The sequence below is a fragment of the Arachis stenosperma genome, chromosome 2 (assembly GCF_014773155.1).
Source record: "Arachis stenosperma cultivar V10309 chromosome 2, arast.V10309.gnm1.PFL2, whole genome shotgun sequence".
NCBI classification, from domain to species: Eukaryota; Viridiplantae; Streptophyta; class Magnoliopsida; order Fabales; family Fabaceae; genus Arachis; species Arachis stenosperma.
In genome coordinates, this window is record NC_080378.1 from 94733104 (window position 1) to 94743736 (window position 10633).

A 10633-nucleotide genomic window follows, 5' to 3' on the forward strand; every position below is an offset into this window, starting at 1 on the left:
CGGACCATTATCACCATTATTGTCATTGTTCCTATTATTAATTTGATTTCCTAGGGTGTTACTAAGCTGACCAGGAAGGATGTTCCTTTTGTGTGGACTCCCGAGTGCGAGAAGAGTTTCCTTGCCTTAAGGTAGAGATTGACTACCGCCCCTGTATTAGTGTTTCCTGAGCCGAGAGAACCATTCGAGGTGTACTGTGATGCGTCCTTGAAAGGTTTAGGATGCGTGTTGATGCAGCATCATAAGGTTGTAGCTTATGCCTCACGTCAGTTAAGGCAACATGAAAGAAAATATCCAACTCATGATTTGGAACTTTCCGCCATTGTCTTTGCCTTGAAGATTTAGAGGCATTATCTTTATGGAGTGAAATTTCAAGTCTTCTCGGACCATAAGAGTCTAAAGTACCTACTTGAGCAAAAAGAATTGAATATGCGTCAGAGGAGGTGGATGGAACTCTTGAAGGATTATGACTTCGAGCTAAACTATCATCCGGGAAAGGCAAAGGTAGTGGCGGATGCCTTGAGTAGGAAATCTCTATGCGCTGCTTGGATGATGCTAAGAGAGGAAGAGTTGTTGAGAGCCTTTCAAGGATTGAAAATGGGAATCAGAGAAGAGTTTGGGACTTTACGCCTAAGTCAGTTACATATCTCGAGTGACTTCAAGGCTGAACTGATAAAGGCTCATCAGAATGACCAATAATTGTATAAGATTTTGCCGGCGATTGAAAAAGGCAAGCAATGGAGAATGTCAGAAAATAAAGATGAGTTGTGGAGGTTCAAGGGCCGGATAATTGTGCCAGATGTCGGGGATTTACGATAGAGCATATTAGAGGAAGCTCACAAGAGCGGGTTCTCCATTCATCCTGGAAGCACCAAAATGTACCAAGACTTAAAGACGATGTTCTGGTGGCCAGGAATGAAAAATGATGTGCCGTCACATGTTTCTAAATGCCTAACTTGTAAGAAAGTTAAGATTGAACACCAAAGGCCAGCAGGGACCCTTCAACCTTTGGAAATTCCACAATGGAAATGGGAGAGCATTGCTATGGATTTTGTGATGGGCTTACTGAGGACTCGGACAGGTTGTGATGCTATTTGGGTAGTTATAGACCGACTGGCCAAATCAGCTCATTTCCTGCCTATTCGGATAAGCTGCACTATGGAAGAGTTGGCCCGCTTATACATAAAGGAGATTGTGAGGTTACATGGTGTACCTTCTACCATTGTATCGGATAGAGATCCTCGCTTTACATCATGGTTCTGGGGTGCATTTCAGCGAGCTTTTGGCACTCAATTAAGCCTAAGCACTGCCTATCATCCTCAGATGGATGGCCAATCAGAAAGAACAAACCAAACCTTGGAAGACATGTTAAGAGCTTGTGTTTTGGATCAACCGGCAAGCTGGGATCGATATATGCCTCTGGTAGAATTTATTTATAACAATAGCTATCATGAAAGTATTAGAATGGCTCCATATGAGGCTTTGTATGGAAAAAAATGTCAGTCTCCATTATATTGGTATGAGGCTGGAAAAAGGAGCTTGATAGGACCTGAAATGGTAAGTGAAACCACTGAGCAAATAAAAAGAATCCGAAGCCGAATGCTTGAAGCTCAAAGCCGTCAAAAGAGTTATGCTGACCGAAGACAGAAGCCTTTGGAATTTGAGGAAGGAGAGCACATTTTCCTGAAGGTTACTCCGACCACTGGAATAGGGAGGTCCATCAAAACCAAGAAGTTAAATCCCCGTTACATTGGGCCGTTTGAAATCCTAAAGAGAATTGGACCAGTGGCGTATAAGATCGCGTTACCACCACATTTTTCGAACCTGCATGACGTGTTCCACGTATCGCAGCTTTGTAAATACACTTTTGATCCTAGCCATGTCTTAGAACCAAAATCAGTCCAAGTGAGAGAAGATCTGACGCTTCCAGTAACTCCGGTTAGGATTGATGATACCAGCGTCAAGCGTTTACACAGAAAGGAAGTTTCTTTGGTGAAAGTAGCTTGGAGTCGGGCTGGTATGGAAGAACATACCTGGGAGCTTGAATCAAAGATGCAGAGGGACTACCCACACCTCTTTTCAGGTAATTCACTCTGAATTTTGAGGGCAAAATTCCTAATTAGGTGGGTAGGATGTAAACCCCGCTAAAATCGGTAAATTATTAGTTAATAAATAGAATTTTGATTAGGAAAGCTAAAAATATAAAACTAATATCAAAATAGGATAGAGCTCGTCGAAATGGAAATTTTGATACCAATTTCGAAAATTTGGCCTAAAATTAAACTAGAAGGGCCGAATCGGTTGAACCGGAGCCCAAACCAGGCCCGTGGGTCCAACCGGACCCATAACATAAATGAAGCAGCAGCTTCATCTTTTCCATTTCACAAAAGCAACAAAACACACAGCAAAGGGGGAGGAGAAGAAACCTAACCCTCACCTTTCCTTCTCACCACCATAACTCCTCCGTCGGGGCTCCGATCGCCCACCGTTTGCGGCCACGCATTCAGTGCGTCGAGCTCTTCCTTTCTATCTGAACAATTTCACTGGTAAGCCTCATATTAAGTTCAGAATCCCTATCTCTCTTTCTTTGGTAAACTTGAAAATCTATGGTGAATCTTGTCCAATTTCTATGTTCTAGGTTCAAGTTAGCTTCCGGAACTTGTGGGCTCAAGCTATTGAGCATATGGGTATGGTAAGAACACCCTAACCCTAGCTCAATCTTATTTTTGGTAATAGAAAACTGAATTGGGACATATATATGTGTATTAAGTGTAGGTTAAGACGGTGTTTATGCATTGGACTTGAATTTGGATTACTTGGAGTTTTGTTGGTGACAAGGCTTGCTTTGGGGCTGTTTGATTGAGCTTGGAGGGGCTGTGATTTTGTGTTGAGAGGCTGCCTTGGGTGAATTAAGTGATCGGCCAATGTATGGTTTAAGTTTCGCACGTTTAATATTTACGGTGTTGCGAAAACTTAGGTTAGAAGAACCATAGGATAGGTTGAATTTGTTAAGGCCATTTAATGAGTAGCTTTGTGTTGTTGTTGGTATAAATGTTGATGAACATTAATTGGGATGATGATGTTATTAATTCCATGTTGTTGGACTTGCTTATAATGGGTTGTGTTGATATTGATATTGATGAATTATGATTAGTAATTGTTAATGACAAGTTATTATGTTAAGTTGATGGATTAATGTGTATGAGGGGTTGATTTTGCTAATGGCATTTAAATTGGTAAATTGATGGGAGGTTGATAAATATATGGTGAAAGTTGGTATAGGTGAAATTTTGATATGAACAATGAAGGGTTGTTGATGTATGAGGTAAAGTGAGTAATTATTGATGATTGAGATTGGTTAAGTTGATTAAAGTTATTATTGGCAATGGTTGTTGATGAATTGAGTGGATATGGCATTACAATGTAGGTTTATATGGTAAGAAAGTTAAGTTGGTGAAAATGAGGTTTTATTTAAAGTGGTTAAAACCAAATTTTGATGAACTTTGGACATCCATAATTTACTCCTCAAATTCTTGATTGATTTGTGGTTTGTTGCAAGTAAAAGATGGTTTTAAGAACTTTTGATTGATATCAATTTTGTAAAAAACGAAACTTCGTAGAGAAAGTTATGGATGTTGCAAGTTTGATGTATAAAACTGTGTTACAGGATGGTAAAAGCTGGTTGCAGAATGCTTCTGGGCATTCTGCCCATTTTTTTTAAAAACACGCCCACCCACGCGTGCGCGTGGCTCACGCGGACGCATGGCGTGGAATTTTGGCGACGCATGCGCGAGAGGCATGCATACGCGTGGATGTTGCCTGCTGCAAAAATCAGTTTTGGCTGTTTTTAAACCAATTTTTCCACTTCTAAACCTCTATTTTCTTCCCTTTAAGGCTTTAAGCATGGTTCAAGGTCCAGTAGACAAAAGAAGCTAGGAAAACAAGATAACTTGAGGGTGAATAAAGTTATAAACGGTGACTTTTATGAAGAAAATGAGAATGTTAATGAGGTTTAAAGTTAAGGCTTGCCATTTGATGATGTATTGATGATAATTGTTATGGCTTATGAATAAAGATATATGAGATACGAGTTTTCCTGGGTAAGAACCGTGGCTCGCCACCACGTGTTCCAGGTTGAATTTCGATACTTTGTTGACCCTACGTCGTCAGGGTGACCGGGCACGTATAAATTCCCGGGTATGGATAGCCCCCATTTAGTGATTATATGATGAATGAATGTGAACTCTATGCATAGACTCTTGGAGATGCACGATGGGGGACAGGCTAAGGTTTTCGGACTTGTCGGGTTGGCTGGATAACCGACAGATGGGCCCCATCAGCCATAGGACAGGCATGCATCATATGCATTTGTTTGTACTAGTTGCTATGCAATTTCTGGGTATGCCTAATTGATATATATCACCTGCTATCTGTTATACCTGCTATTTGTACTAGCTGCTCACTACTTGTGCGTGAACTTGTTTGGATGTTTGTTCTTGTTGCATTATGAATGATGGAGGAATGGAGAAATTGGAGAAATGGTTTGGCGTTAAGTTAGGATCACACTTGAGTAAGATAGGTAGATTTAGAATACCTACTCCTGTTTATGGCTTCTGTTTAGTATTTAAACTGGTTAACTGAATAACGGAGTTCTAGGATTGCCTATGGCATTCTCAGAACCGTATTTATTATACGCGTGGCACTTTTACCATGCTGAGAACCTCTGGTTCTCATTCCATATTGTATTGTTGTTTTTTAGATGCAGGTCGAGAGGCTCCTCGCTAAGCGTCTGGATCCTGGAAAGCGAAGTAGTCCTTGGGTGTATTTTGGTTTCTAGTTGTATATATGTATATATATGTCTAGCTTACTCTCCAAGTAACTTATGTATGCTGCTCCTCTTAGAGGTTGCGGGAGAGTTAAGAGTTTACTTTGATATTTTGATGTATTTTGGGGATATCTATATATGTTTATATGTATATATACATCCTCCGGCCAGCCTTAGCTTCGCAGGCTGAGTCAGGGGGCTAGTTAAGCTGTTTCCTTGGCTTTCTTTATTCTTTTGCTTATTCCTATCGTGTTTCTATTAGGTTTCTTAGCACGCAAGCAATCTTTTTCGTTGAGTGTTGCGCTTTTAATTTTTCGCGATTTTTGTTTACCGCTTTGTTTTAAGGCTCCTAGTATATTTCTCCCTTCTCTATTATGTATTTATTTTACTGTATTAAAGGTCCATAATACCACACTGCCTCTATTCTACGACTTAAGTATAAAATCTTGTATAGTATATATATAGGTTTAGTTTCAAACTATAAATATATTTTTATTTAAATTTTATTTTTATATATTTTTATCCCCTATTGTTAAATTTTTTTTGGATCCCTCACTGGAAATTTACTCAAAGCCAACTGAAATGTGCAGATAACATTTTTTTAATCTTAAAGAGTGTTCTTGTAGGTTTTTTTTTTAACTCAATTTTTTTCATAATTTTATAACTACAAAACAAGTAAAATATGAGTGGTGGAGAGAGGAGCTTCAACACAAACCTCAAATAAGCAGAGTTCCGAGAAGCCTCCATTTTGTTCTGTAAATAAAACACATGAATAGTCTTTCTAGTTTCTATGCTCTATCCTAAATACCACATTCCAAAACCAATGTCCACCTCACCAAAAGCCACGTGTGTAATAATACTCCCAATTCATTTGTGTGGTTCTTGATAAATTCCCATGCTACCCATATGGCCATATCCACAGATTTTTCTTTTCCATTTTCTCCATCACTTTCTATTTTGGCAACACTCTCACTCAAGCATTCAGATAACATGATCACACTATAAAGATCACAGTCTCACCTCTCTCTTTCCTTCAATCCATAAACACTTTAATTTCAAATAGCTTCATAGTTATCATATTTCGTCCTCTTCCCTTGATACCAAAACCCCTTTTGGAATCACTATAAACACAATGGCAACTTCAGCTGTTGGAGCCATCAACTTGCTACCGGTACTCATTTTTATATTACTACTAACTATATATCATACCGTGCTCATTTGCACCCAAAAAAAAAAAAATGTTCAAGCTTTTTGGTCTTGTAGATATATAACATGTTTGGCTTTACTTAATTATACTTTTTGTTTCGTGGGTTTTATTTATTTATGTATTTTTAATTGCATTTTTTTATTTCTTAGTTTCATATATATTATTAAGTTTATTCTAGTTCTAGTACATAAACATGCTTACATACTTTTAGATTTATCTATACGATGACTATATGAGCAAGGAAATATTGTGAATTTTGAGCAACTTTGATATATTGAGATTTTGCTATTTGGGTCTGTTCTAAATTCATCTTTAATTAAACTAGAAGAGATGTTAATAGCTTAGATGTAAATAAGATTTATGATAGGATCATAGGAAGATAATGTTTTCTTCTATACACCTAAATAAACCTCCCTTTTACACTATTTGACTAGATTGTAATCTTCACTCAACCTTAAATATGATGGTTGTCTAAACAAACCTCTACATTTGAATCCTCAAATAACATTACTGTTAGGATAGAATATTATTCATTTAGAGCAACTCTAACGAGTACTTTTAGAATATCACTTTTGATACTTAGAAGAAGTAAACTAATTTAGAATTGAAATTTGCATTAAAATGAATAGATGAAATGAAACAGATCTCCCTACAGAGAGCGGGTATTATCTTAATGGAGAACCAAATAAATGATAAAATAATAATATAAATTCAAATTGAATTGTGACGAAGCATCGGAGTGAGAATCTCTCATTTAGTTTCAAATTACTATTTATGACATATGAACTTACAAATGCTGCTGTGACATTTTGTAGAACGAAAAGTGAAATTAAATGCTATTAACGGTATAAGAATTTAGTTACTATTGTTGATATAGTGTTACATGGAACTTGCAATAATATGAACTGATGAGAGAAGGGATTTGTGTGTAAATGGTGCAGTTGAAACTGAGTGGATCAAGCAGTGGTGCACCTCCAACAACAAACTCAGCATTCTTTGGAACCAGCTTGAAGAGAGTGAGTTCTGTAGTTTCAAACCAGAGGAATTTGTCTGGCGGGAACTTTAAGGTTTGCGCCGGAATCGAATACGATGAGGAGAAGCAGACGTCGAAGGACAGATGGAGTGGACTTGCCTATGACACTTCAGATGATCAACAAGATATCACAAGAGGAAAAGGAATGGTGGACTCTCTCTTCCAAGCCCCCATGGATAGTGGCACTCACTATGCTGTCATGAGTTCTTATGATTACATCAGTACCGGTCTTCGCCAGTAAGTTACTTCGAACTTCATTTTCATAACAAAAGTTGAATCTTTTTCTTCTTATTTTCGGTTTGATTGATTACTCCAGAGGTACCTTCTATTGTTTCACTCCATATTTTGTTAGATACTTATAATTTAAAGCTTTGAGTAATACCCAAATGAGTCTCAAAAGCTTTTTAGTTGAACACTTTAGTCTTTAGTCTTTACTTCAACAAAATTTATTCATGTTAGACAAATCAGTCTTCATATCAATACTGTTCGTTTTTATAGAATAACTGATATAAAAATTTTAAAATTATTAGGCATGGTTATGCTTTAATTAAATAACGACAAGGACCAATTTGTCTAACAAAATAAAAGAGTCTGATTCGGTAATTAAAATTTGGGATATTACTTTTAAGTTTGTATATTGTATAGTTTTTAACTATTTCTAGTTAACTCTTTATATTATCTAATGTTTTTTTAATTAGGTCCTTCTAATTTAAAAATTTTGTGATCATGTCCCTGTTTTTTTCTTTTTTAAAAATGTAAATGAGGCTCAAGATGCTACAAATACAAGATTAAAGACACAATTATAAGGACTTGACACAAGACTTCTAGATTAGAGGAACAAGGTTGAAGATTAAGTGAAACTATAAGGACTTTTGAAGTAATTTACCCTAAAATAATGAAGTTGTTGAATGCTAATTCACCTTTTTTTTTATCAGGTACAATTTGGACAACACCATTGATGGTTTCTATATTGCTCCTGCATTCATGGACAAGGTTGTAGTTCACATCACCAAGAACTTTTTGAACTTGCCAAATATTAAAGTTCCTCTTATTTTGGGAATTTGGGGTGGCAAAGGTCAAGGGAAGTCTTTTCAATGTGAACTTGTCTTTGCCAAGATGGGAATCAAGTAAGTTCAGTTACATTCCTTAACATGTAATCTCCCCTTAAAATTGATGCTTAATTAGTCTCTCTAACTCTTTGATATTTGGCCTTTGAATTCAGCCCTATAATGATGAGTGCTGGAGAATTGGAAAGTGGTAATGCCGGAGAGCCTGCAAAGTTGATCAGGCAAAGGTATCGCGAGGCGGCGGACATAATTAAGAAAGGAAAGATGTGCTGCCTCTTCATCAATGATCTTGATGCAGGGGCTGGTAGAATGGGTGGAACAACCCAATACACAGTTAACAACCAAATGGTAAATGCCACACTCATGAACATTGCTGATAACCCAACCAGTGTTCAACTTCCTGGTATGTACAACAAGGAGGAGAATCCGCGTGTCCCCATCATTGTCACTGGTAATGACTTCTCAACATTGTATGCTCCTCTCATTCGCGACGGACGTATGGAGAAATTCTATTGGGCGCCGACTCGAGAAGACCGGATTGGTGTCTGCCAAGGTATTTTCAGGACAGATAATGTTCCCAAAGAGGACATTGTAAGTCTTGTTGACACCTTCCCTGGTCAATCTATTGGTAAGTTTTTTTATTCAAAAAGTCTTGGGGCCAGCATTTTTTCTTTTTATCAATTTTGGTCCGCATTTAGCCAGCACAAATGCCAAGGTGCCTTCAACAAATAAATTATATTGATTCATGTGTTTAAATTATGGTAAATGTGGTTACAAACTGTGTTGACTCACGTATGCAAACTCCTGTAAATATGAGTGCAAACTATTGCCAGCTAAATACTGGTCCAAAATAATAATATTTGCTGGCCTCCTTGTAGCACTGTTGTTTTTTATTTGCTAATTCCCCATTTTCATCGATCATAAAAGCTTGAAAAAATGAGATGTTGATGAAATTGTGTAGACTTCTTTGGTGCCTTGAGGGCTAGAGTGTATGATGATGAAGTCAGGACTTGGATCTCTAGTGTTGGGGTGGAAAGCATTGGGAAAAGGCTTGTGAACTCAAAGGAGGGACCTCCAGTTTTCGAGCAACCAAAGATGACAATCGAGAAGCTTCTCGAGTACGGAAACATGCTTGTCCAAGAGCAAGAGAATGTCAAGAGGGTTCAATTGGCTGACAAGTACCTCAATGAGGCAGCTCTTGGAGAAGAAAATGAAGATGCCATAAAAACCGGAAACTTCTATGGTTAGAACTCTGATCCATAAAGCCTCCTGAAAATTTAGAATAAACAAGAGTGAAAAAAAAGTCTTACCTTATTGTGTGGATGCAGGAAAAGGAGCTCAACAGGTTCATATTCCCATCCCTGAAGGTTGCACTGACCCTGTTGCAGAAAACTATGATCCAACAGCCAGAAGTGATGATGGAAGCTGCACATACAAATTTTAGATGATTCTTATAGCCATTTTTGGGCAGATAAATAAAGGGGTTTGGCATAGGAGTCCAAAGAGAGTGTTAATTGGTGTTACTATGTTTCTCAGATTAGTTTTCACTTTCTTTATGTAAGGTGCATTAATCTGAACTTTGAAGTTGTACATTGTACTGTTGCTTGTATAACCCATGCTTGGGTTTTACTTTATGAGTGATTATAACTAGCTTTGTTAGTAATATCCTTCGCATCTTTTATATATGATGATATAATAGATGTTTAGAAATTACATAAAAATTAAAATATAAGTGGCTATGCATTGTTCTTTGTCTCAGGGCATATGTGCATATAATAATGGGCAAGGGATTAGATTTACAAAAATATAAGTATACATAAAAAAAATCAACGATTATATATTTGTATAAAAATTTATGTGTTATTTAACTTTTTTTTAATACATATTTTGTACTTTAATATATATTTTATATTTTAATATATATTTTATATAAATAATTGATTTAGTAAATGGTAAATTTGCAGAAATGAAAATATCCTATCATAAAAAAGATTTGTGAATTAGGCTCAAGAATTTGGTTATCGAATAGATGGTGTTTTGGCTGGAAATGGGGATACTCTGTGTATTACCCCTAGGTGGATGTGTCAGATGCAAGCTCAACACGCAGAGGGCGTGTTACCTGAAGCACGTGGGGGGCTGTGCTGATGTGGCAAAGCGTGGTTGGCTCACTAAGATATCACGTGGGGGTGTGCTCAGTCAGCACGGGTGGGGTGTGCTGACATGGCAAAGCGTGGTTGGCTCACAAACGCAGCACGTGGTGGGCGTGCTGAGTCAGCACGCAGGGGCGTGTTGACTCATGGCAAAGTGTGATTGGCTGAGGCAGGCAGCACGTGGGGGCGTGTTAAATACTCCTCTATATATAAGGCAGAGCTCGATACTATTTTCATTCTGAATAAGAGTGTGTTTTGAATGTGTTGTTAGTGTAATGGAGGGCACCGCAAACTTGGTAGTGTATCGCAACAGTGAGATAATACGTAATACTCATGAGGAAGTGAGGTTTG

At 37.6% G+C, this 10633-nt stretch overlaps 1 protein-coding gene across 1 annotated transcript; it reads left to right on the plus strand.

Annotated features, from left to right (window-relative positions):
- Window positions 1–5759: 5759 nt before the first annotated feature.
- LOC130960271 (ribulose bisphosphate carboxylase/oxygenase activase 2, chloroplastic-like) lies at window positions 5760–9797 on the plus strand. Its single transcript, XM_057885639.1, has 6 exons — window positions 5760–5996; window positions 6974–7302; window positions 8001–8192; window positions 8288–8760; window positions 9094–9375; window positions 9461–9797. The coding sequence occupies exons 1-6, from the start codon at window positions 5958–5960 to the stop codon at window positions 9574–9576; spliced, it is 1431 nt and encodes a 476-aa protein (XP_057741622.1). The 5' UTR covers window positions 5760–5957; the 3' UTR covers window positions 9577–9797.
- Window positions 9798–10633: the final 836 nt, after the last annotated feature.